This window comes from Pyricularia grisea (genome assembly GCF_004355905.1).
Source record: "Pyricularia grisea strain NI907 chromosome Unknown Pyricularia_grisea_NI907_Scaffold_1, whole genome shotgun sequence".
NCBI classification, from domain to species: domain Eukaryota; kingdom Fungi; phylum Ascomycota; class Sordariomycetes; order Magnaporthales; family Pyriculariaceae; genus Pyricularia; species Pyricularia grisea.
The window spans coordinates 7,927,864-7,954,553 of NW_022156716.1; the positions used below are offsets into that span (position 1 = coordinate 7,927,864).

Consider the following 26,690-nt stretch of genomic DNA (forward strand, 5'->3'; position numbering starts at 1 on the left):
GTACGCTCTCAACCCAGCCTATCCTTCAACATCTGCTCCATGAGGTTCCACAACCTCTCACCAAGCTCATCATCCTGTGCCTTACTGCTGGGGCTCGTCACCTTCTTGTCCGGCACGATGTACTGCCCACTGATACCCTGCTCCTCAATCTCCTTGCTCGTCGTCGCGTACAAAGCAGGGCGACATCCCTGCGAGACGGGATCCTTCAGGAACGGCCTGACGATGGCATGGCCAACCACGCCGAGGGTACCGTAGGCCTCCTCGGCCTGGAGCTGCTGATCCGTTGCGACGGCGCCGGGATGCACGGCGTTGATGAAGACATCCTGGCCCGGCTGGAAGCCCAGCTCGCCGGCTTCTTTCCTGCGCTGGAGTGCCCGAGCGAGCAGGATCAGGGCGAGCTTGCTTCGGTTGTACAGCTGGGTCGGGCCGATGTCGGTATTGATCTCGGCTTCGTCCTTGAACTGAGCACCGCCGTCGGCGGCCTTGTGGAGATCGGAGGATTCGAGGACCAGGCGGGCGCCCGGCGTCTTTTGCAGGCGAGGAAGGAGCTTCTTCAGGAGGAGGAACTGTGATAGGATGTTGACTTGGAAGTGGGAGTCGATCTTGTCTTTTGTCTCGTTGTATACTCCAACGCCAAGACCTGCGTTGAGAACGAGCTGGTGATTTTTTACACTTGTCAGCTGCCGCCGCTTAAACGTTCGGGATGTATTGACAGGCATCACTGACTCCATGGAGCTTATCCTGCGAGCTGGCCAATTCATTGGCGACCTTCTCCGTAAACTTGAGATCCTCAAAATCACACTTGACCCAGTGAGCCTTGGAAGCATCTCCGTACTCCTTCAGCTCTTCAAGCGCCGATTGGGCATGCTCTTCCTTGTTCGACAAGATGGTGACGTTGTCTGCCTTGTGCTGGAGTAAATGTGCAGCAATACCAAAGCCTATTCCAGCAGAACCTCCGGTCACGATGTAGTGCTGTTGGAGATGTTAGAACAAGTTTTTTTTTAAACCACTTATATAACATCTAGAGGCGACGTACCTTGCCAGACAAGTCAGGTATGTCCTTGTCTGGGTTGAATGTGTTACTGCCAGGTAGGAGGGACGACATTTTGCGAGTTCTCTGCGTGTTGCTACAAATTGGAATTTTTGCGTGAAGCAATTTCAGGTTGCGTGTGATTCTCAATGATAAACACATTTCGTGGTCAGGGAATAATTCAAGGTGCTGTTTTCTGGTCTTGTATTTGGAACTCCTATAAACGTTTGTGTCCCGTCCCTACCTCAGGTATAAGAGCCCCATAATTTTCAAAAGAAAAAGGGTCACTATGACAGTCTTGAAGTCATGATCTGTCGATGATGCCACATTTAAAGGGAGATCAAGCAATGAATGATGGCCATGTGTGCGATCTTGCAGTTGAAATGACGCACATCATTTTGTAGATTGGCGGCCTACTAGCACCCGAGATCTCAGTTTACTGAAAAGCCTCGTTCCATATCGGGTTCAGAACTCGATTGAACCGCACCAAAATCTCTTGGCAATTAGTAGGTGGTACCCTACCAAACACTTAGAAACTTTTGTGCATCGCTTCCGGCAGCAACCACGGCGAAAATATGCCAGTGCCGCGACCTTTGTCTGCGGCAATTCCTTGCGTCGCCAACGGTTGATATTGCGACCTGATCAATTACCAGCACGTCACCAGCTGGAGCGCCTTTCTCTCCATTCGAGACAGTAATCTAAGTCCACCATTTTATCGAGACCGATACTGCGGTTTTGTGTCGCCATAAAGCATTACAATCTTTGGGTCGTGTGAGTGACAATTAATAGATACCGATCTCCAGGTCTGAGAAATTTCACAGAACAATTTCCAGAACTGGAATGGACCTGGGATGATCAGCATGCACCCTTGGGATCGTCCCCGCAGGGTCGTCTTTCAATCCGATGTCTGGACTTTAGAACTAGGATAGCATGGGTATTCAATGTCAGCGTCAACAACAACAACAGCCGTCGACCTTGATCGATGTGAGTTTTTTCACGATCTCCACAACAGGTACCTATACTCATAGTACTAGGTATGTATAAGCCATCGCAACCAGCGTGGGATGTGCCAGTCGAACACTGTGAGACGATCCTCCAATCCCTGCTTGCAATCACAGAGACATAGTACCTCGTGGTTCGCCTAGGTAATTGGTCAGTGATTTCTTGGCTTACGGCTGTATCCTGCCTAAACAAGGGAACCAATGCTTTGCTTAGGTACTCAAACAGTGGTGCATCCCTTGATATACGTTCCATGTTGCCTGACTGTTGAACGCCCTAGGAATTGGATTGGGGTCAAATGTAGGCCGAAAAAAAAAAAAAAAAAAAAAAAAAAAAAAAAAAAAAAAAAAAAAAAAAAAAAAAAAAAAAAAAAAAAAAGAGCCGGAGGTATGTTCCAAGGTACAAGAATATGCCGCTTTGCAAAGGTCAAGTAAGATTGACCAAGAATCTAGGCCAAAATTAGACTAAGCCTTAGCGTTGCTGATCGCGAACTCCATACGGAGCAACCGCGAGCCGTCAAAGTGGGGGACAAAATTAAATTGACCGCGGAAAAGTCCTTCGCTTTCAACGATTATTCTACCACAGAAAAAGCTCACGGCATCGCAAAAACTCATTTATAGTGACAGACGTGCATTGGCTTTATTTCAGAGCTGGTTTTGAGAAAATAGAGCCAGAATTGATGAAGTTATAGCGTGTTAAATCGGGCAACGCTTTAAAAGAATGGTCGTGATTTGGCCTGTTGGCGGTCAATTTAATTTTATCCCCCACTTGCCGTTTAGACGTAAGCCCGCCTCACGGCCTTGATACGGAACGGATGTGCCTAGCAGATGAACCCAGGCATGTAAGAGGACGCCGGCTTGGTAGACCGGTTTTTGGACAGGAACCGGGCTGAAGTGCAGACGATAGACGCCATCTGCTGCCAGACAAGGACCTCCGCGCTTGTCATCCATTCCTATTGATTGCATGGATCGCTGGTGCAGCACGGACAGAGAAACCACGTCCCTTAGTGTGGTAAGAAGCCGACAGGCGCCCAATGTGAAATATGAATAAAAAGCTAATTCGATGCGGCTGCTGCCGACAAGTTGAGATGGCTGATTTGAGGGAGGTATCCTTGACTTGGTAGGAAATCGTCTTATTTTGAGTTTCTTGGTTGTTTCCAGTGCAAGCGTGTTGCGTTTGTTTCTTTTCTCAGTTCCTGGGAACCCCCCACTATCCCATCCCTCTACGGAGAGTATTTATTTCGGCGAACAAACAACATTTTGGATGCCGGAGGGTCTCAGTTGCAGTAACTGAGCTTCCGGGCCTTGTCCCAATTGCCGCAGCGCTAGGAATAAGTCGACTTGGCTAACCGCCCAGGGCTGAAGGGGATTTGGGTGAATGAATTGGCTGCATTTGGTCTCACTGTCTGTTCTTAGCGCGAGGCGCAGCCCCGGGCAACCAAGGGACCCGCTCAGGACCCATGGCATCCCACAGGCCGAAATGTTGGTTGAAGGGACGCGGCAGCCCAGTGGCTTTGCTTGCATGCAGTCGCAGCGGCAAGGGTAGTGACGGATGCATTTCAGATCTTGACCATCCACTGATGGTGCAGATAAAGGACTGGGTTTTCTATCTGGTTGGTATGGCCATAGTCACCAGTGCAAATGACTGGGTCTTCTTTTATACGACAGATCAACCAAAGTAAGTTGTGCTGCGCCGCCCTGGCAGAGTCAAAACCAAGCCCCCTAGCTCGATACGCGTTTCCTCTTTGCCGTGAGACCCATTTTTACTTGGTAGGCTCCTGTTTTCTTATTCAGAATAGCCCCCACAACCAAGGATTACATGATGACCTCACACGCCTAAGGTCTGTAATGTAAAGGTCGCATCGTTGAATTCCAGTCAGGCTCCATTTCTTTGTTGTTTCCGTGTCTTTGCCTTAGCTTCGCTTTCTCTATGGGTTGTTTAGTTTCGCAATTTTTTTTTTTGCATTTTCTTGCATTCTGCATAACTTTCTTTTCATTGTGCAAAAGAAAGCAAAGACCCCTTTTTTGAAGATTCTAGGACGATACGAATACTCTAAAAAGCTTAGGGCAACAGGAATTAGATTGATCCCAAGCATCGTACTCATTTGTTCCTTCCAAACGCCTAGCTGTCAACCCAGATCCAGCTTAGTGCCAGCGTTTCAACCTACCATCCCATCACTGAAAACTTCCAATACATTCGCTACAAGCCCAGTACGCCAACGGCGCGAACCAGAACGTCACATAAACACGCAAATTTAAAGAGAGAAAAAAAAAAAAAGTCGACAGCCTCGCTTATATTGAATTTTGGGCAACACATCCCTCGCAAACATGGTGTGGGAGGATATTGAGTTCGACGCCGATAAGGTGCCGGGCATCAAACTGGCCCTGCACATTACCCAGATCGTCTTTGCGCTCATCGCCTGGATCCTAGAGATCATCGTCTTCCGCGCAGATGGCTCAGTAATCAACGGCAATGTTGGTTGGACATTTGCAGTGGTACGTTTGACAAAAAACCATACCCCGAACCGACCATTGTACTTCAACAGTTGTCACAAACAGGGTGAACACAGCAAAAGACTGACAAACAACCTATTCCCCCGTTGCAGTTCTTCCTGTCGATACCAGCATGGATCTACCTCATAGGCGCGCCCCGGGCCCCACGAACGCGACACCTGGCCGAGCCCCATGTCATGATCGCAGTCGACTCTATCTACACCATCATCTGGCTCTCGGCCTTTTCCACGCAGGCGGCGTACAACACGGCTGACCTCTGCGGCACCGCCTGCGGGCAGAGCAAGGCCATTGTGGGCTTGGGTTTCTTTGTCTGCCTCTTCTTCGCCGGGTCGACATTTTTCAGCATCTACAGCCTCAAATACTATCAGTTCCACGGCAAGCTCCCTGGTTACGACCGTATTGGCGGCGTCAGCACCACGCAGAACATCGATCCCGACAAGGCCGCATTCTCCATGGCGCCCCATGGCGACGACGCCTACGCCCCTATCCACGGTGACGACCACGACCATCACCACCCTCTCGACCCGGGCCGCGATGACATTGAGACTGGCCCAGGAGCGTACAGCAGTACGAGCTATGGCGGCGCGGCCAGCCAGCAGCAGAGCTACAGTTCGGGACATGGCAGGACCGGTAGTGCGTACGGTGGCCGGACGAGCAGCCCTTACAATGACGATTCGTACGGACGGCAGCCGCAGCCCATTGCTGGTCAGGCCAACCCATTCGAGGGAGGCAGGCGCGAGAACAGCCCCTTCGGTGACCACGCTGGCTACACTCCTCCCGTTGGCGGACCCTCACCCGGCCCTGGCGCCATGGGTCCTTCCGGACCGACCATGTATGCCCCACCGGCTGCTGCGCATGACCCCTACGACGACAGGCCAGCCCAGTTCCCCGCTGCGCCTTATGACAGGACTATGCACTAGACGAAATCTACAAAGGTCTAGGGACGGCAAGCCAAAAACCATATTACCGAGACGAGTTCAGCTTGCTGAGGGCTGAGTTGATACTGAATCTCGATTGTCTAGCTATCGTTCAAGTTGGGCATATACCCGGGGTTGAAAGCCAGGTATTTGGATCGACTTGCTCAAGTCTGTTGCTAATACGAAGCATTATGGCATTGTCATAATAATCGATGTGAATAAGTGACGGCTGGTATTGTTTTGTACGGTTCCGGGAGGTAATTGGAAACTCGTGGAAATGATCCGCCGATGGATACCTACATAGTAAGGCATGGGGCGTATGGAATGGTGTTAATAGGCGTCTAGTACTCTTTTATTTGTTTCCAGATTCTATGCATAGAGTTCGTTGTTCTTCGTAAAGCCCTAAATGTGTCAGAGAGGTCCAAACGTGCATAGTGATGGAGATGATTGAAGTTGACATTAGATGCCACGCCTAGATATCTTGGATGACGCTCCAAGTCAATGTCTGTTCGCTGATGCAACCAATGTGGCGCTTTAACGTTGAAACAGTTGAGGAGAAGGAACATGCCTTAGGTAGGCAGGTAGCTTCCATTCCCCACGTATTTCACTGTAGAGCTTGTCATCAGAAACATACTCCAGTTTTCAATATCTGAATACCAACTCATGGACATGTTTAGAAATCAAATTCATACTTTGCCCCCATAAATCTGACCAAGCTAGTAGACGTAAGTCCGATTGTTCCGAGCTGGTGACGAAACGATTTTTCGAAAAAGGGCCCACGTGACCAAAGACTGGGGCGGAATCTCGGATCAGACCGATTCTGCCGCGCGACGTCAAGCTTAAGCTCCATCCACAGCTTGCCTCATCTGCCTGTCTGTCACACGCTGGACATACCTGACCATCCAGCCAATTCACCACCAAAACCCCACGACCGATAGCTCGCGACAGCCATCGTCGTTCAAGCATAGGGCTGTCAGCTTCACTTTAGTGCGAGCGGCCCTGAGCCATCACCACATCCTAAAACAACCAAGGCACTCACCGGCCTTTCCAAATTTTCGCTTGAACCGCTCGTTCTCAATGTTACTCAGCCCTTAGAGAATCGCGCCACCACCCACCCACCCGCCATAACGTACTTCTCCGCCGAGGACGCACAACCGCCATGTCACGGCTATTAAGACTTGTCCCGAGGCAACTGGCCGCCGGGCAGTCTGTTCCTATAATTCTGCGGGCATCACCACGACTGCCAAGCTTCCATGCCGTCCGCCTGCCCCGGACATACCGTGTCGGTGCTGTCGGCTCGTTGAGGTCGTTTAGTCACAACTCGCGACTTCTATCATCGCAGAACTCATCCGAGCCGCCAGCGAAGAAGGATGATGGCGAAAAGAGCAGCCAACCTCCGCAGTCCGCCTCATCCGATGCATCAACGTCAACCCAAGCAACAGAGTTACCTTTGCTAGAAGGACATGTGAGGATCACGAAGGAGGAAGCCGACTCACTACGTGACCTGGCCTCTGATATGGATGAAGCGGGACGACAAAATTTCCACAGATGGGTGGACGTATGGGAGCAGCGCGGCGCGCCCGAGGTTGCCAAGGATTTCGCACAGAAGCACCTGGGTCCTGGGCTAGGCTTTATGGACGGTATATATTTGGTTGATGTGCTCCGTGAGCACAGTAAGCCGCCGCCGGAGGATCTTTTTGTTGCCCGAACCAATGAACCGAGCGACAAGAGCGTCCCAGCTACTGAGAAATCTCAGGAGAGCCAACAGACCCAAGAGACTCAAGAAAGCCAGAACTCACAGTCATCGAGCTCTCCCGAGGACCTGATCAAGGGTTGGATACAGGTCAGCGAGGAGGAAAAGCAGGCCTTCTTGGCCATCGTCGAAATGCTCCCAAGGAACCAACAATCAGGCATGAAAGTCTTTGCCGAATGTGCCCAGAAGCATGGCGTCCCTCCGGTAATGAAGGAGCTGATCCAGAAGCACATGAAGGTGGGCATCAACTTCATGGATCTTACCATGTTGGGAAAGGCTTACCTGGAGGTTTCTCGCCTGCCGGAAAGCGAAAAGGCAAAGCTTGACAAGACTATGCAAAACGCACCCAACTTGTTTTCTTCAAATCCGCCACCAGGAAGCCAACAAGGTCCTAGTCCTGGAGAAGGTAAAGAAAAGAAGGGAAGAGGAACCCCGCCGCCGCAGCCTGACTGGAAGTCTTCGGCAGTAATCCTTTCCTTCATCGCGTTGTGGATGCTCACCAGTGACTCCCAAGGTGGTAAGGAGATTACATGGCAGGAGTTCCGCAGTCAGTACCTCGATAAAGGCTTGGTTCAGAAGCTCACTGTTTCGGGCGACACCGTTAGGGTCGACCTCAACCCTGACGCGGCCCGGGCTTCAAGCGGCGAGATGCTGACGCCGCGCGTTTACTTCTCCATCGGGTCCAGGGACTCGTTCGAGCGCAAGATCGAAGAAGCGCAGGCAGAGCTTGGTATCCCACCCTCTGAGCAGATCCCAATCAGCTACGAGAGGCCGTCTATGATCGGAAGCCTCATCATGAGTTTTGCGCCGACACTGTTGCTGGTCGGTCTTTTGGCGTGGATCTCTAGGCGTGGTGTCGGTGGTGGCGGTGGCAACCCGTTCAAGTTTGGAAAGAGCTTGGCCAAGCCCTACACCCACGAGTCTGCCGTGAAGGTCAAGTTTGCCGACGTAGCTGGCGCTGATGAGGCCAAGCTTGAAATCGTTGAGTTTGTTAGCTTCCTCAAGACGCCGGAGAAATTCGTTCGATTGGGCGCCAAAATTCCACGTGGTGCCATCTTGTCTGGTCCTCCAGGAACAGGTAAGACGCTCCTGGCCAAGGCTACGGCCGGTGAGTCGGGTGTGCCCTTCTTCAGCGTCAGTGGTTCAGAGTTCGTCGAAATGTTTGTTGGTGTCGGTGCGTCTCGTGTGCGTGACCTGTTCAAGGAGGCGCGCAAACACGCCCCCTGCATCATCTTCATCGACGAAATCGACGCCATCGGCAAGGCCCGTGACTCGGGTGCCCGCTTTGGAGGCAATGACGAGCGCGAGGCCACACTGAACCAGATCTTGACCGAGATGGACGGCTTCAATAGCAATGAGCAGGTTGTCGTGCTCGCCGGTACCAACAGGCCTGAAATTCTGGACAAGGCCCTAATGCGACCTGGTCGATTCGATAGGCACATCCACATTGACCGGCCGACCATGAAGGGTCGTGCCGACATCTTCAAGGTGCACCTGGCTAGGATTCTTACGAAGGAGGACTTTGAATATCTTTGCGGTCGCCTGGCTGCTCTGACTCCGGGTTTCGCTGGTGCCGATATTGCCAACGTCGTCAACGAAGCTGCCCTAGTCGGTAAGTTGCCAGCCACATCTTCATAGTGTAAACACGCCCTCAATTCTGTTGCATTACTAACATCCACTTTCCTGTTTGAACAGCTGCCAGAGACAACGCAGACAGCGTCACAATGGTGCACTTTGAGCGCGCCATTGAGCGAGTCATCGGTGGCCTGGAGCGTAAATCGCTGGTTCTCGGTCCCGAGGAGAAGCGCACGGTGGCATACCATGAGGCCGGTCACGCCGTATGTGGATGGTACTTCCAGTGGGCGGACCCTCTACTCAAGGTTTCCATCATCCCCCGTGGCTCAGGTGCTCTGGGTTATGCTCAGTACCTGCCCTCGGGCGACGCATACCTGATGACCGTCAACCAGCTTATGGACCGCATGGCCATGACTCTTGGCGGACGCGTTTCGGAGGAGCTTCACTTCCCGACTGTGACAACCGGTGCGTCGGACGATTTCAAGAAGGTCACGCAGATGGCCACCACCATGGTGACGCAGTGGGGAATGTCGGAGAAGCTCGGTCCGCTGCACTTCAACCAGGACCCGAACCAGGTCCAGAAGCCGTTTGCCGAGTCGACAGCTCAGACGATCGACGCCGAGGTGCGACGAATCGTGGACGAGGCCTACAAGAAGTGCCGTGACCTGCTGACGGAGAAGAAGGCCGAGGTCGGCATCATTGCCGAGGAGCTGCTCCGACGTGAGCAGCTGACAAGGGACGACATTGTTCGGCTGCTCGGCCCCAGGGAGTGGCCTGACAAGGAGGAGTTTTCAAAGTACTTTGACGGCACAAACGGTGGCAAGTCGCCATTACCCACGGGCGAGAACCTTAGGGATCCGCCGGCACCGCCGTCGCCCCCGGCACCCGAGGGTGGGGAAGGGCCAGTGCAGCCTGCTGCATTCAAGGTGATTGAGGACAGGAGGTAACAGCTGTTGGCGGTTATAATTTGCTTGTTGGTCGGGCTGCTTGCTCAGGCTAGGAGTTTTGATCCCCCCTCCCGCTTGATACCTTTCTACTCTTGATGTATCTTCTCTCTTGCGGCGAATGTAACAATATGTGTTTTGTTGTTTTGACATGTATTTTTCTTTGAGCGAAAAGTCACGCATTTAGACTTGGGGCCGTCTTTATTTCTTTTGCCTGTCAGTCTCTCCACAGAGAAATGCAATCTCTACAAAAAATGCAGAGGAAATTCTTCTCTTTTTTATTACTCATGGCCAAACATCTACCAGTTTATTAGACATTGTGAGCGGCCGAGGTAGAGAAAAGAGGGAGGTTATCAAGTCGGCGGTTGCGGCATACGTGCCCTTTTTTGTTATTATTGCGAGATACCTCACCGCTCCTTTCGGCCGATTCATTGGATTGGTATATAGCTCTGTACGATACAAGCTAAAAGGGAGAAAGTTTTTTTTTTTTTTTATTTATTATAAAGAAAAAAAAAAGAAGAGAATAGTTTATTTTGTCCATATTTGCTGGGGAAAAAAATGTAGTCTGGATTTCACGACGCTGAACCTGTGATTTCGTGAAGAATGTGAATATTGTCAAACATCTCATTTGCTGTGGTAGCTCTATTCTGCTGGATGCACTAAATGAATTGATTGAGAGACACTCTGACTTGCAATACTTCCATCTCTTAGCACGATAATACACTCATACTCATGTCTTGCATCACCATGGACATCTAACATCCATCTTAGGTAGATAAGGTATAAAAGTTAACAAGGCCCGCCTGTTCCTCTGCCATAAAAAACGCCGTGTCCCCAATAAAAAAAAGAAAAGAAAAGAAAGATGCTTCCAATCCGTGATCATGATCATTTCATATGTCTTCCCATAACCCCTCAAAAAGCGTTCTTCTTCGGAAACCATTACCCCCTACTTGTTTTTTCCCCGTTTATCAGGGTGCATCACTCGATATCGCTCATATCCATCAAACTCTCCCTCCTCCTGTGCCTCGTCCCCGCCCTCTCCTTCCCCTTGCCCTTGTCCCGCGCCGGCCTCCCTGGTGCTCCGGAAGCAGCAGCAGCAGCAGCCGCCGCCGCCCTCGCTTGCCTCTGCTCCCGCAAAGCGCGGTCGCGTTCGGCGAGGCCTCGTTCAAACGCAGCCATGTCTGGTCCCGTGGCGCCGAGGGCATCGTCATCATCGTCCCCATCTTCCCCGCCGAGAATACTCGCGCCGGCCGTTTCCTCAAGGGCCTTGTTGAGCAGCTCGGTGGCGATGGGGTCCTGTGGGCTGATGGCGAGCGCCTCGTGCAGGACGACGACGGCGTCTCCGGGCCGGCCCTGGTCGAGGTGGATGAGGCCCTTTGCGCAAAATATGGCCGGGTCCTTGCCACCCAGACGCAGGACCTCGTCAAACTGGTCCAGGGCCTGATTGAAGTGGCGCTGGCGGCGCAGAGCATGGGCCAGGTTGGTTCGAGCCGAAAGCCAGGCTTGAGGATCGCCGTCGTTGGCTTCTGCGACGTCGAGGGCGCGGCGGAACATGGCGGCGGCGTCCTTAAGGCGGTCCTGGTGGTAAAAGACGACGCCCATCTCATTGAGAAGGAGGGGATCTTCACGGCACAGGCCGTAGGCAGTCTTCAGGAACTCCTCGGCCACCGTCATGTTGTTCATGGCGTGGTTCTGCATGCCCAGGAAGACTTGAGGTAGGTGCGTGCCGGTGAAGAGCCTCGCGGCGGTGCTGTATGCTGATATAGCCTGGTCGTGCTCGCCCTCGGCGGCAAACGTGTGCGCGAAGCCTATCCAGGCCGGGCCAAAGTGGGCGTCCATCATGCTGGCTTTGCTGAAGTAGCGGCGGGCCTCGGCCACGCGGCCGATGCTGAAGTAGTAGATGCCGACGGCGAGCCAAGTGCAGGGCTCCTCGGGATGATGGTCGGCCAGGTCATGCGCAACGAGGAAGAGGACGTTCGTCATGCGTAGCTCGTGTAGGCACGCGAGGTGGACCGGATAGACGGCAAAGTTGTACTTGTCAGCGTCAAGGATGCTCCCCGTGATGCCCAGGGCGTCCTTGTAACGGCACTGCGTGTAGAGGAGATCGGCACGCGCTAGAAGCAGGTCAGGGTTGCTTGCGAGGCCGTAGTGGCTCGACAGCGACTCGGCAGCCGTCTGGAAGGCGTCTGGGTTTCTATATTTTGAGATGCGTGTGCTGTAGAGCATCTTGGTAAAGGTTGCAGCCTCGGCCGAGGCATCATCGTCGCCCTCCCCTCCTGGGGTGCTGACGCGGATCGAGTCAAAGCCCAGCGACTCGAGAAACTGCCACTCCTCGTCGGGCGACATGAGGTGGTTCTTGGTCAGCTGCTGGAAGGCCTCGAAGCACTGGACGTCGATACGGACGGCGTCCTTGTAACATTCCTTTGCGCGGTCGAAGGCGTTCTGCTTGGCGAAGCAGAGGCCTCGAAGATAGCACATGCCGGCCTCGTAGCGGCGCACAAGGGCGTCTTCCTCCTCTGCCGCGGCTGCTGCATCGTCGTCACGCTGGTGCTGTCTGTCCAGGGACAGTGAAGACTTTGCGCCTGCCGTGGTGGAGGCGCTCCGGGAAAACCCAGTCGAGGGCTGTTTTGATCTCGCGGTGGCATCGGGGCCACGCGCCCTCCTCTTGTTGGACGCGGTCGGAATCAGGTGGGTAGGGTTGCGGTCACCGAGGACGTTGAGTGCCTCATCGTACTGGCCCTGCTTGATCAAACAGTGTGCGGAGAGGTAACGGCATGATGGATTGCGGGATACGAGGTCGGACTTTGAGAGCAAGGCTTGTGCGCGGGTGTAGCTACCCGAGGCAAAATGGACCTGTGCCAGCCAGAAGGCGTCCTTGTCGTCACCTGTAACGAAGTGAGGGTTGAGTCGTCAGCTTTGAGCGGGGTTGAGGTGGTTGCGGTCGTGGCTGACGAGCAGTGGTGGGTAGGCAAAAAGGAAGCACGCTGGTGGGAGGGAGCCCAGTTAGCAACCTGACGTACGTACCTGTTATGGCCAGTAGTTTGTCGCCGACAAATATGGCAGATTCGTATTGGGCCTTGTTCAGTGCATCTTGTCTCCAGTCGCGGAGGAATTGCTCCATCTGAGAGGATGCTCCTCATGTGTTTAATCGAGCGATGAACCCACGAACCAAGTGATTTTTATAACGTCCTTTAGGTAGTGAGTGAGTGGGCCTGAGGTGATTGATTATTCAAACAAGTAAAAGAAAGCTACGTCGGCAAGTGGACACAAGCAATTGGTAGTGTTTGCAGAATTGATTCGGGGCTTTGTTGATCTTGGGTGATATTTTCTTTGGGCTGCTGCTGAATTGGTGGGATCCATGCAACGCGTCTCGATGATGTCGTTTTGCGCCAGCGCGTCCTCCATAAGCGCGGAGCTATGGGAGCTTTCCCGTCCCTTGGGACTGCTAGCTGTTGGTGGGGTAGGGACGGGGTAGTGTGGCGCTAGGGGTTCAACGCCTACGACTTGATCGATGCCGCCGCCTCATGTCATCTCCACTGCATGACGGGAAGAGGCTTATCATTCTTCTTTAGCAGCATCAAGATTCATTCTTGCAATTGAGTTTCTGCCTGCGTCGGAGGTCACAGATGATATTATTGGGCTACGCCACATAGAGTCGTCCCATTTCTACATCCTTTTGCTTTTTTTTCTTCTGTTTTTTTTTTTTTTATCCTTCCCATTTGTGTACAAATGGTCAGCACATTGACCACCCGTGTCCCTACGAAATAGGGCACATCGAGCATGATTTTCAAGATTCCTCCAGGACTGCTCCTAGAAGTATAAATGCTAAATGCTTATGGATTTTCCGAACCCCTTACCTCACCGAAAAAAAATTATGCGCAAAACCGCCGCAGCAGTATAGTTACCTACGGTAGAGCAGCCAAGTTTGGGACAATAGTCTAGCCCTGAGCCGTTGTCCACACTGTTTGCCAGACCAGATCAAGAATTGAGCCATGAAAGCCCTTCAAGAACAACGCTCAAAAAGGGCTTTCTGAGTGATCTTTTGATGAGCTATCCGAACTGCAAAATGCCGGACAGGCAGCCAAGGTAATCCAGCAGATGGCACGAGTTTAAGATCAAGAGACTCTCTGTCAACCTTCGTCTGGTCCGACAGGCACCTCTAGACTGCATAGTGAAGAGTCCCTGTTCCATCTAGCGCTTCTCGTTCTCAATGTCGTCGCTGATATAGGCACGCTGTTTGTCGAGTAGACGGAGCTACTTGCGTCTGCCCTTAGTCCGGACTGTACTCGCTCGTTTCCCCAGGGACTCTTCATGCGTTTTTGCAGACAACGACACACTTGGGCGCATAGAGATTAGCTCGCAACACTGCCGCAAGATTCTGCTGGGTAAGTTGGCTCCAGCACGGAGATTGTGAACAAAATCATATATGTCAAGGACGAAAAGCCAGCAGCTAGTAGTCATTATCGATCATGACAGCCCCTTTCCGCCCAGTTGTCACTTGACAAGACCAAAGAAGCATTCTCTGTAAAGATTAATAGTTTGACTGAATGTGATTACTGATGTAAAAGCCGAAGTGTAGTTGCATACTTGTGGAATGAGTTCTGTGGTAAGTGATAGCGGATTTCATGATGGACTTCCTGAAGTCTGTTTGACCCGATATTTTGATAATTGGTTTGCTGCCCCTGATAACTGCGTTGCTGGAAGAGCTAGGCCCCCATCAACTAGTTTCTCCAAATACTCATGTTAGCATGACACTGTCTACTGCATCCACCCGAAACGTGTACATGCTTATCACCATAGTTTGACCACTTAGCCTGTACCAGCTGTTGCTTGACTTTTCAGTGAGAGCTAGCCAGTCCTGACTCTGGGTGCTTCTATCTTTATATATGGTCAGGACGTTTCTATGGCAGCTTTTACATTGCTCAGTTCAAGATGCTGACGCACAGCCTCTCTCGAGGCGAAGACGGTCAAAACGCCTTGCCTTAGATCAAGCCATTGGTTAACATCAACTTATACAGTTATTCATCGTCTCACAGGTAGCTCCAGGCTGGATGATATATGGGAACTATGCTGGTGTGAGCGCGGCAGACTCTCAAGTTTTGAACAAAGTCGTGGATCAAAACAAACATTGATTCTGTCCAAGTCTTGTGTTTATGGGCTAAAGTTCAACAAGTACGGAGGCCAACACGGCGTTTCTGTCAAGAAGCGGGGGTATATCAGAAGTCCACACGAGCTTGGTATCTTTTGTGAAAGCAGCATATTTAGAGAGCACGACATGTCATTCGCTCTAGCGCACAAACTCCGACGAGGAACCAAGCCTCCATTGCCGGACTCGGATCCATCAGAGTAACAGGGCTGCCCTCACTCCTTGACCAAGTCATACAATAAATGGTAATAATAGCTCTGGAAACAATTTTCCACGTCGAGACTTTGATAAATGAAACACCAGAGCAAGCTTAATGACTAAGTATCGATGCTACAACAAACCACTGGACATTCATCTTCTTTCGTCTTCGGGAGGGAAAGGGGAGCGAGTGCTCCTCGCAAACATACTACAGGCCGCGCAAAAAGGGATCTTCATCCCAGCCAAACAGCGACAAGACCCAATAACCCCGAGGAAGAACTCATAGACTCCACCGTGACCAGCAAGAAAGAAAAAAACTGTTCGAGGAATGGCGATCAATTCCAAGGTGTGGTGGGACAGCAGGCTAGGATTACCATAAGACATAGAGCCCACACTGGCCTAGACACGCAGCACAGGCAAGCACACCCTATCATCGTGATCAAGAAGGTGGAGTGGAACCGACACACGACTAGCTCTAGTAGATAAGGGGAAAGAAGGAGAGGAGAAAGAATATCGACATGTATGGTGTCCAGCAACTAGCAGCACTTCGCCCCCCTTGCCAAATAGGCCATAAAGCTCCACCCTGGCCTGTAGAAAAGGGTCTTTGATATTGGTTTCCATCCGCACACTTTCGGAACAATCCCCGCGAACCATCTACACCCCCTCCGCTCCCCCCTCTCGCTTTTTCATGTCGGCTCTTTATCCGCCGTTTGCCGCCATCCATCCAGACTTTTTTACTGTTGAAAGAGGGAGAAAAGAGGAGAAAAAGCGGCTGAACAAAAGGGCCAGCCAAGCAAACAAGCGAGAAGCAAGACATTGGCCATGGTCCCCCCGGGATCATAAAGCAAGGGGAGATTACTCAAGGGGCAGCGAGCACTGACTGGGCCGTTCTGAATTGCCTGCAGTCGATCATAGAATGCGAAGTTCCTCGCACCGAGATTAAACATGGCGGCTGTGTTTAAGGTATGCGGGAGGCGTAGTGGGGGTAGGGGGGCTTTCGACCTTGAGGAGGATGGATGCTCGGATCCTACGTTGCACCATGAGTGAGAGCCATAATCTTAGCCACTTGTTACTAGCTACCGGGAGATGTTTCCCTCTCATTATGAGACAAAGAGAAAAGAAAAACAAGAAGCACGTCTGAACCAGGTTCTCGGCCCTTCCTCCAACGAGACGGGTGCCAGTAATCCCGAGGGGATTCTCAGCCTGCTGTATCACGCCACCCGAGACAAACAATAGTTACTACTCATCATTGCCTGTAATCTGCTGCTAGAGGACAGCAGAGCCACCCTGGAACAGTAGCAGGCCCCCGTCATCGCTCCTATCCTGCCTGCGAACATGCGGCCTCCGTAGGTCTCTTTTCTGTAGCTCAAAGTCTCACCTTCTAAGCCGGTTGCATTTTCCTCTTGTGAGGAGGGGGTGTCGGTGTAAATGAAGCGGTGAGCATTTTTTTCACCAGTGCAGCAGAAAACTGTTTTTTTGCAAGGGTTAACAAGGGGGGTGTTCGCGGCTGAGCGTGCCGGCTCGGGAGAAACGTTCAAAGAGAAAGTGCCTTGACGCCCCCCAGCTTTTTGCTAGGCCACGTGAATGCTTGTTATATATTCTTTATGCGTAGCAACCCAAGCGGCATGAACTCCCTGTAGCTGCAGTATAGAGCGGCATATAAATCCACAATATTGGTATACATCTACAAGCCTACATTCTCGAGCAGGAAGATGACCTCCCTGTCGAGCCCAAGGAGTAGACTGAGGGGTAGGGATATTCCGGGGCTCTCCCTTATCATCAAAGGAAGCTAGGTTTGCGCCTCGGGTTCTTGTGTGTGAGTCTATAGCAAAGACAGCAAAGCTACAGCATGTATGTAGGTAGTTATGCAAGATTAACGCGGGCCTCGGCGTCTGGAGGCTTACTGAATACTGTGTATCATGTGGAGAACTCCAGAGTTCCTTCAAAGTGAGGTTATCTTTCTAAGTGCAGACTTGAGCAAGTATCGTGACTTGGGTTCAAACCTTGAAGGTACTCTCAGAAACAACTCGATATACTATTATCACGAGCTAAAGCTACCGAGCTTTGAGAGGTCGCGCAAGTTGCCGATTCTCAATCAGACCGAGACGGCAAGGCAGCTCTAAGCAAGTCGGTGCTGTGCAATATGTAGCAGACAGACTTTTCTATGGTGTATGCAAGTGAGCGTGGGGAAAATTACAGTATCGACAATCACGCCTCGGCTAGCAGACGGCTCGATATTGAGCCTCCACTCAAGCACACACAGTGATAGCTTGCATTGCTCACTATAGAGACTCGAGAAAGGGGGGCGGAAATAAGGTAGCGTCGCGCGGCCTCGTGTGGCTTTTAGCCGGTATACAAAATTCTGTTCATCTCTGATGCATCGCAAATCCGCAATCTTGGCAGATGTGTGTGTGCGTAAGATGATGCTCTTGGTGAACTGGGAACGAGAGTAGGAAGACAAACTGGTTTTTTTCTGCTTTGCGATAAGAAGGACTTCATTTCAGAGATTTTGACCGAGAGAGTTGGAGATAATTGAAATGTTACCCATAAGATGTCCAGCGCTCGTCGATACACTCATCGTGAACCCGATGCCTTACTTGCCGCAAAACCTGCGCAAGTGTAGAACTCCTCTCTTGCGCCGTGAGGTTGCATGTACCTGCGTGTTATCCCGCAGAGCTTTTCTCCTGTCTTGGCAAAAACGCTCCAATGCCAACTGTGCCGTCTGATAAATACCACCGCGCCAGCCACACATGACAAGATGTACTCTTTGAGTCCGGTTTGGTGGTGTGCGAGATGCACAGCGTGGGGATCTAGACCAGACCCAGCTGCTCACCAGCTTGCATATCGTCATATTCCCCGAGTATCAGGGGAAAAGCCACGCAAACGGGGGGCCGCTGGGTTCGACCTAGTAACCTGCTTCCGTCTGGGCTCGCGACAGAAGCCTTGGAGGGGAAATAGTTCCGACGCTCATGACCTATCAGGTGCGACTTGGTATAGTTGCCAGGGCTATAACACACTCCTGGAGCTATCAGAGTAAAGTAGGCATATAGCGTATGTGCTTGGAAGGCTGTCAATTTCCGTACATTTTGAGTTTGCTCATGGCTAGCCGGATATACTTATTCGATCCATGCGCATATACAGATTAAAGGGGCAAACTGCAAAAAAAAAAAAAAAAAAAAAAAAAAAAAAAAAAGAAAAACAGCCAAAGTAACTACTCTTGGGGGCGGATTCTTGCCATTCAACGACATAACATCCCGTATATCATCAGAATATCGTCCTGAATGATTACACCGGACCATAGACACACTCTTTCCGGCGTTACGTACACGGCACTGAACGCGATGACAGGTAGCTGAAGCTGACACTTGCCCCGGCCTCGGAGGCCGACCCGTAAGAAGTTTTAAAGCTGGGAACGAAACAAATAAGTACACCTTCTTGATCCACCATGACGGGGTATGTTTCTAATGCGGATCTAGCCTGTGATACCGCCTAATGGAACTAGTCTGGTTTTCAACCAAGGCATCTTCTTTCGAACTGGCAAAAAACTCTCGATGTGCTCATTCAGGGGGCGATCAACAAACAGCCCAGGGGAGTGTGACTGCGACGAAATGAGCGCCTTATCTTGTAACATACCCCCATGATATTCCCGTGGGGGCCTTGCTCCCAGTGTTCAAACGCTATGGCGAGGTTGGCAAGCCGGAGAATTGATGCGCAGAGTACCAGATACACGGAAAAATAACACATCCATACATCAACGGATAACCTCGGCATCTCACAGTCGGCGTCGGCCAAGCTAGAAAGCAAATTCACATCCGATTGTAGACCTTGCCCGTGAACTGGGTAAATGGTTCTTTTCTTCGGAGGAATTCATCTGCGGCGTGACGATGGTGTGTGGCGCAACCCATCTGGGCCGAGATCTGAAGCTTTCAGGCCCATGTTCATTACGTGTGTGTACTATACTGTATGGCGACCGTGGACCTGATTCCCACCCGTATGGCGCTGTTGGGGGAGGATGTGGACCTCGCTAATGGCGGAAAACAAAAACGGGGACGGAGAGGGGAAACGAATATGGAAGGCTAGAGAGACGCAAAAGAAAAGGTTAAGGGGGAGAAAACAAAAGTACACCCATTTCTTTCTCGGTCGTCCAGTTTTGTCGCAATCATTGCCTCGAGGGTGTACTGTGTACTTGGGATATTTGGAACATCACAGCTTATCATGATATGCAAATACAAATAGAGGATATTTACGCGGAATGTCCAAACAAGGCAATCGAGACGAAATGGAGGGGGATCAAAGGGAAGGGAAAAGAAGAAAAAAAAAAAAAGAAGAAAAAAAGCAACAACAAGAAACATGGCCAAGGACGCCTTCGTTGCAGTGAGTGAAGGGTTATTACCTTCCGATTGGAAGAAAACGTAAAAAAGGGATGCCAGCAAAAAGGTCAAATTTCACGAACCTATTTCGAGGCGACGCGGTCATAATCCATCACTCCGACGCCTTCTGTCTCAAGTTTCTGCGCCGCCGTCTGGATCGCGGAGGTTTGCTTCTTTCTCTCATTTCCCTCGTTTCCCACTTCTCAAAGTGAACAAAGGAAAGAAGAACCCAAGTGGGGCCGAGGACCTGGTACCTGAAAGCCTGCCTACTGGAGGTACAGTACCGTACGGGAGGAAGTACGAAGTTGGTGCGATTTTGAGAAATGGGTGGAGACCTTTTGATTTCTTGGTGGGGTGGGGCGGTGGAATTTTCCATGGTTCCTTCCATTTTGTTATCTTATCACTCGCATAACAATTGAAGTTTCTTCCCCTTGTTTAGCTGCCCATCACCTTTTTTCCGCCCTTCCATCATACTGTATCAAACACAGTACATATACAGCCCCTGCCCAATGCCGCGTGCAAGCGGGCAGAATTGCCGGAGCCGAGTTGGATTGTTGGAACACACCGGCAACTGGGCGGTAAAGTCCCACCCAAAATTATGTAGTGTATGGCTCGACTTGCTTATTTCGTCCTGGAGACTGAATAATATGCATGCTCAGGGCATTGTTTGGAATCTAACGCCATGACTGGAACCCTTCTCTCAGATACCTCGGCGAAGGAAGATGTGATGGCAGTGACTAATTAATCTCCATTACAAAAGAAATAAGAAATAAAAAATAAGGATAAGAAATAAATTATAATAAATTAAAATTCATATATGAAATAAAAAAAGAGAAAAGAAAATGACCTACTCCGCCCAGCAAGCAATCTTTTTTTCATTTATCATTCGCCCCTCCCCATGAGGAGCTAGAGAAAAAAAAAAAAAAAAAAGACATGCCATGAGTCCTTTGATTCCCTGTTTAAAATAGCTTTTAGCTCCCTACCTTACCTACCTAGTTACTACTACCTATACAGTCATTCGCAACTGGAGCTTGCGTACTCGTAGACCGGGGATTTCCCAGACAAAACTCGACAGTGCACTTGACGCCTGGAGAATTAAGTGGTACCGTGCTTGTGTCAACAATATACGACTTGGACGGACATAGGGCCCCTGGCAAGCAGAGTCAGTCGCAGTGGGATATCTGTTATTCGGGGCGAATAGGCTTTCGCTAGATTCAGTTGACAGCGGGAACATATTGTGAATTCTTTAGACCAGTTAGCGCTAGTTCTAGAGTCTAATCCACATTTTGACTTCATGTCCGTTATCGTATGCAAACCGGCCAAGCCGGTCTTCCCAGTTTTGTTCTTTTTCGCAAAGCACAGGCAGTCCCAAACGGCCTGGCTGGGCGTTGGGCAAATGTCATGCCCAAACATGGTTCAATAGGCAAAATAACATCGACCAGTGAACCACGTCATGGTTCAGTCCCACTCCGGTAGCTCCCAATGTGGCATAGAGGTGGCTTTCAACGCTCAGTTGGGCAATCAACGTCCAGCTGACAAAGTGGAAACTTTCCATGGTCAGTTCGGCTTTGGGCAAGCCCTTCCCTATCTCCGCGAAAGACACTTGATCTACAATGCCGGGCGCCAGATTCCGAAGCCCGATGATATGATGTGCTCTGCGTGTGTATAAGATATACGTAGTATATACCGGGGGGAATTTTAACTACATAATTATCACCAACTCAGTTTTCTGATTATCATTCTTCTTTAGTTCAAAAGAAGAGTTGATCCGGGGCATCGTCTCGGCGGTCATTAATGTGCCTGTTCCGGTATGCTGTGCACTCACGGCGCCGCTTCGGCCAATGCATGATGCGCATTCCCCAAAGATGGGTCGGTCGATGTTGTCAGGTTTGACGAATACCAGAGCATCACTGAACTCATTACAACTTTCTTAACTGGGAAATATCTCTACTAGCGGCATCATTGTGCAAGGTAGCGACGGATACTACTCTGTAGTGACTGAATATCCAGCAAGTTAGGTCCCCAAGGACAAAAAAAGAAACATTCATGCAATGCTGTGGTTTTTCTTCTCATTCCATGATGAACTCGCTCAGCCACCAAAAAAGCTCTCCCGGCGCCTATTGGCGGTTCTCTGCTGATCGACTAACCAGATCGGTAAATCCTTTCCAGGTCCTAAACTAGGTACCTACCTAGACAAGTCAACGTCCCGAAGGGTCAAGCCAACACTAAGGTCCACGGTACAGGGCCACTCTGGATGTGGATGGTATTCCGTGCTCTTCCCTCATAGCCTTTTGCAACGTTAGTGTGGCAAATTTAGCAAAAGCCCACTGACTACGTGTAAGCGGAAGCTTCGTGTTTGCGGAGCACTATTCGCATTCACCAACAATGGAACGGGTCCGGAGCTCATCCAAGGCATTGATTGTCTTGCCCCGGGTATGACAACCGACGGGATAAGCATGAGAGCTAACAGCTGAAAAAAGAAGCAGAACCGGATTAGCCGAGGGAGCTTGACTTGTCGCGACTGCACGGGCGTGTTGGGTCGGGTACATGCTTCTGTTTCTTCTTCTTCTTCTTCCTCTACCAGTGAGATGGTTGGCATCGCTCCTTAAGGCTGTCTTTATCCGTTCCGGTTGCTTTGCCCGAAATTCAAATTGACGCCACCGGCCGGTAGGATACTTTTTTTTTTTTCCAACACACTTTTGTGCCCCGAGTGGATTACGGCTTTTGCTTTTTGTCCCAAATCCCGCCCGTCCGTCCGTCCTGGCGATAATTAGCTCGCCCTTGCCCACCCTTCCCGCTAATGGAATGACCATGCCAAGTCTGCTCCAACACTAGGGTTCAGCACGAGTCAAACCCCTTTTCTCCAGGGGTGGAAGGGTTTTATTCATCCCATGTACCAAGCAAGATCAGATTTAGAAAAGAAGTTCTGTGCATTTTGCATCGTGCATTTTTTCCCCTAGCCCATGACGTCGCGATCATAGATTGCGCTCAATTAATTTATTCAACCCTATGCGTATTTTGAATCTTCCGTGGAAGGAACTGCACATAAATATAGGTAGTGTTTTCGATCGAAGATCCTTCGGAGAGGGTGGGGAGGGGGTGGAGGAGGACGTCGCGCGTCCAGGTCGGCACTTGGGTTTCTTGGGATTGCTGGTGGGGTTGCGAATGGCGTGGTGTATTTCTCCTTCTCTCCCCCCTTTGACGCTCGAAGAAGACTAGCTTGGCAGGGACTGAAGAGGTAGATAGAGACCAAAAAAAAAAAAAAAAAAAAAAAAAAAAAAAAGACTACCCGCGAGCTACTGGACCTTGGCCTCCGCGGATTGGGTACCTCAACATGCGTGGAGTCAGACATACTGACCCCGTCCCGTTTTCTCGAGGCAAAGAAGTCAAAGTTGCCTTACCATGACGACGACTCGGTAACCGGCCTGCAACTCCAGTTGCGACAGGCTACAAAAGGACCCTTTACTTGGATGTGTGATCACCCAAAATCCGAAAACCGAGTATATTAGTTCGACCCATGGAAAATCCTTCATATAACATCAACAAACCTTGGAAATATTCATAGTTAGTCCGAAAAACGAGCCTGTCTATCAGTTCGTAGAGTTCCGATGGCTGGAAACATCACTGGCAAATTGCTTGTTTGCTTTTGGATCTGGTACCTGGATGATTGCCCCTGAAACTTTTGGGTACAGTACCTTATTTTTCGTTATATCAGGGAGAAGTATGCAGGCACCCCCGTGTGACATTGGGACATTATGTTGCGTACGAGTTCTGTCAACAAAACCAACATGTTCATTCTCACACGTGGATTCCACGCCTGTCCCTCCTTCTGAGACAGCCTGAGATTTAAAGTGAAATAAGCCGGTATGGAAACAAGTCAGTCAAGTTCAGTCACTTGTCGTTCACACAAAGTCTTTTCAATGTAGGCTTTTTGCCTAGTCGGCCTCAGGGCGAGCAGCCACGATGAAACGTTCTCTGTTAGCTGGGACCCCACACCGTACAGGCTTTGCCGCTTACGCACTGTTGTCAAGTCATGCCTGCCAACGGAACAAGCCATGATGAACCCGCCAACCGGTCTGACACGGTGCAATGGGTAGGATGGCGACCGCTGTAGAGCACAGACTTTTCCATTCACTGGCCCCGCCGGGGGTGGCAGGCGCTACCCGGCCCGGAGATCAGTCCCAGATCCACAGATCATCAGAGGTCAAGTTTGCTGGGAGGAAAAGAAGTTTTTAGGCGGTTCGGCGGGGTAGCGCAAGCCGGAAAAAAAAAAAAAAAAAAAAAAAAAAAGGAAATGAAGAGAGAAAAGATGGAACAACAAAGCAGAAATCAAGCCACTCACTCACTCCATGGCCCCCAAACTCATTTCACTCACAGACCCTGGGCATGGGTATTGTTCCAGCTAACGGAATTCCAAAAAAAGGCACTTCCAAGCGGCACTGCCATTGCATACATGCTTTCGCCCCTCCTCCAACAATCCGGATGTCACCCTACTGGTCTAAGGTAACAAAACAAAACTTACTTGATCGCGCATAAGGCCATCAATGTTGGCCGCGACGCTGAGACTTTCTTTCCGACGCGAAAGCCGCTTGTTAATAGAGAAGAGATACCGGCGACGCAAGACAAACATACAAAGTCAGTAACCGAGAAAAAAAAAAAGAAAAAAAAAAAAAAAGAGGAATACCATTCGTTGAGATCACCACTAGGTAATGCATGTACCTGGACTGCATGCTCCGAAGTACGTACTTGACTCCTGCTTGATTTTACCGGCAGGCAGCCGCATGGCCAATCACGCATGAACAGCGGCACCCGCAAAGCAGCTTTCAGCATCCCAGATGTCGGGAATCGAAGCACCAATGTCCCACCGGAGGCTACGCTTCCATTGAGAAGCAGCCCGTCGCACTCCACACACACAACCCGCCTGAGCCGACCCCACCGTATGAGCCGACTCTGGCCCCAGCCAGGGCTGCACACCATATCAGCCTACGGCTTGTTCGGCGCAACTTCCCACAGGCCACCAACCACCGTCAAGGTGGACTGGCCGATGACATCGCCCCGGTCGCATCCCGTTTCTTTGTGGTGCCTCTTTCATCCGGCATTGATGTATTTGAAGGGTTGGGCAGACGAGCCGATATAGCTGCCGTCGGTGGATGAGGTAAACCAAAAGTCGTTTTGGGTTTTAACTGGGACTATGAAGCCCCTATTGGATGTCCTCCTAGGGCCCTTGATCAACTGACTGATTACCAGATTTCAATGCCGCTCGGTACAGCTAGATTTGTTGAACTTTGTCTGTCCAGACCACCAGCCCAGGGATCTGTCGCTGATCTGCCAATTCTGGCGGCGTCCCATGGGTGTTTTTGTTGCGCAAGACCTGGGTTGCTGTGTTTAATTTTTTAATTCAGGCACATTGCGGCAAGGTACTCATTAAATTCAGTCCGTGGTTGGCTTGCAGGTTTGTCAGGGGCCACGGAGATGATGACCAGCGGGATGTGGTGGCCGTCAGCCACTACGCGCTTTCTTGGCAAGCTTGTTTGCCTTGCGACTAATCGAGACCGGAACTCAAAGACTTTGTCTTGGGTACCCACTTGGGCCTCATATCTGCATTGCTAGGGAAGGCTGGAATACCTAGCTAACCTATGTAGCAAGCGTCTACTGCCAAGACTAGCAAAATCACGACATGTTCCTGCGACTCTGCATCTATCTCATTGTGGTCACCGACCATGAATGACAAGGTCTGCAGACAAACAGCAAAGTGTAAGTCGAGAAAGATCTCGAAGATAATGGTGATCATCGCCATTGCCCCTCTCTCGCGTCTTACCTGCCAGGGGTTGACATCGCGACTAGACGCGACTTAATGTGAGCTTGCGCACCACGGCACCTGTGAGCATCTTTCATCCCTGTACATCCCCCCACTTGCAAAGTCTCATAACCTTCCATTCTGCTTGGCGTAAAATTACGGAACTCAGTTCTGCTTTCCGCCGTAGGAGATGAACGCACAATTTTATGCTCAGGCACAGGTAGGGACTCAGTATCTGCCAAGAGTAGATCCACCGGTGCCCTTACCTCATCACTTTTGATGTCCTCACCCCCGTTCAACCCCCTGTTGCCCCTCTTAGCTGCGCCCCCCTCCATCAAACTCTCGTCTCCTCCCCGCGCGAAACGCCAACGACAGAACATGACTGGACTCGACAGGACGGGCAAAAGCAAAGCAAGAGCGGCGGGCCACAAAAACAAGAAGAAAAAAAAGCGGACGCCTCTCTACTGCACATTCAGCCTCGAGAAGTACCGCTCCATCCTAATTGGTTCTCTCACAGGAAATTCGACCCTACAGTAAACGTTAACAGCCGCCTTTGCATTGTGCCTTGCTGCGTCAAAGGACTGTATTGGGCTGCATGCTCCCCTCCTGTGGTGTATGTGTTACCTTACCTTAGCTGTCTACTGCTGAATTTGCGCTCCTTTATCCCAGAGCACAACCAGCACAGCATCGCGCGGCCCGGCGCTTCTTGCAACGTGCCGTACATGCTGTTCCTTCAGTTAGGTAGGTGCATGCAATGGGTTTAGCGTCGCGCCCAAGTCTTGACTCTTCTGTGGTAATATTCTTAGTATCAGTTCTTATTCATTCACGGTCCAGGCAGCCTAGCATAAAATGATCTTCGCAGAGCTCTTGCTAGTTCTAGTAGATCATTTCTCTGGTTTGCTCAGATGCAATCTTGAGCAATTTTGTCTCCAACATACCCATGATGGCTCGGATGCTTTGCATCAGTTTCATTGGTGGTAATGGACGAGTATATGCCTGTCGTGCACTCCTCCTCGGTATGTAAGTACATGTACAACTCTCTTCTGCCGTCAGATCCTTGCATTTTTACATTCAAGTCTACTCCACCTTCGGCCACGCATGCAAAGCTCCGCATACACCCGCGTTCTCGCAGCAATCTTGCGCCTTAAGCAAAATTACCACCCCCTCCAGGGCGTCAGCAAAGCCCGCGTTCAACTCACACCAAGCCTGCACGACAACACTCGCAGTCTCGCACAATCCTTACTTCAGCCATGGAGCATAGCTGACCAGGTCTTGCTGTCGTGTTCCCCTACTCGCATCTTCGTTAATCTTACAGAGCAAGCCAGCTAGCTGGCTTCGATGAATCCGGAGGCGGCCTTTTCATCTGTTAGTGTATGGCGACAAGTGCCGCATCAGTACTGCCTATCGAAGTCTGCTGTCTACGTTGATGCATCACGGATTGGAACTTT

General features: G+C 50.8%; 6 protein-coding genes across 6 annotated transcripts; 2 read left to right on the forward strand and 4 right to left on the reverse strand.

Annotated features, from left to right (window-relative positions):
- Positions 1–8: 8 nt before the first annotated feature.
- On the reverse strand, positions 9–1,192 carry PgNI_02425 (uncharacterized protein; the record flags this gene model as incomplete). Its single annotated transcript, XM_031122492.1, has 3 exons — positions 9–656; positions 727–972; positions 1,037–1,192. The coding sequence occupies 3 exons, from the start codon at positions 1,190–1,192 to the stop codon at positions 9–11; spliced, it is 1,050 nt and encodes a 349-aa protein (XP_030988054.1).
- Positions 1,193–3,264: 2,072 nt separating this feature from the next.
- On the reverse strand, positions 3,265–3,552 carry PgNI_02426 (uncharacterized protein; the record flags this gene model as incomplete). The annotated part of the gene is made up of 1 exon (XM_031122493.1): positions 3,265–3,552. The coding sequence occupies one exon, from the start codon at positions 3,550–3,552 to the stop codon at positions 3,265–3,267; it is 288 nt and encodes a 95-aa protein (XP_030988053.1).
- A 130-nt stretch (positions 3,553–3,682) lies between these two features.
- On the forward strand, positions 3,683–5,858 carry PgNI_02427 (uncharacterized protein). The gene is made up of 2 exons (XM_031122494.1): positions 3,683–4,524; positions 4,635–5,858. Exons 1-2 carry the CDS (start codon positions 4,357–4,359, stop codon positions 5,460–5,462), a joined length of 996 nt encoding a protein of 331 aa, XP_030988052.1. The 5' UTR covers positions 3,683–4,356; the 3' UTR covers positions 5,463–5,858.
- A 494-nt stretch (positions 5,859–6,352) lies between these two features.
- PgNI_02428 (uncharacterized protein) lies at positions 6,353–10,300 on the forward strand. The gene is made up of 2 exons (XM_031122495.1): positions 6,353–8,824; positions 8,908–10,300. Exons 1-2 carry the CDS (start codon positions 6,619–6,621, stop codon positions 9,732–9,734), a joined length of 3,033 nt encoding a protein of 1,010 aa, XP_030988047.1. The 5' UTR covers positions 6,353–6,618; the 3' UTR covers positions 9,735–10,300.
- Positions 10,301–10,709: 409 nt separating this feature from the next.
- Positions 10,710–13,056, reverse strand: PgNI_02429 (uncharacterized protein; the record flags this gene model as incomplete). Its single annotated transcript, XM_031122496.1, has 2 exons — positions 12,756–13,056; positions 10,710–12,616 (listed from the first exon to the last, which is right to left on the reverse strand). Exons 1-2 carry the CDS (start codon positions 12,850–12,852, stop codon positions 10,710–10,712), a joined length of 2,004 nt encoding a protein of 667 aa, XP_030988046.1. The 5' UTR covers positions 12,853–13,056.
- A 10,266-nt stretch (positions 13,057–23,322) lies between these two features.
- PgNI_02431 (uncharacterized protein) lies at positions 23,323–24,422 on the reverse strand (the record flags this gene model as incomplete). The annotated part of the gene is made up of 3 exons (XM_031122497.1): positions 23,323–23,553; positions 23,968–24,033; positions 24,192–24,422. 3 exons carry the CDS (start codon positions 24,420–24,422, stop codon positions 23,323–23,325), a joined length of 528 nt encoding a protein of 175 aa, XP_030986685.1.
- Between the last annotated feature and the right edge of the window lie 2,268 nt (positions 24,423–26,690).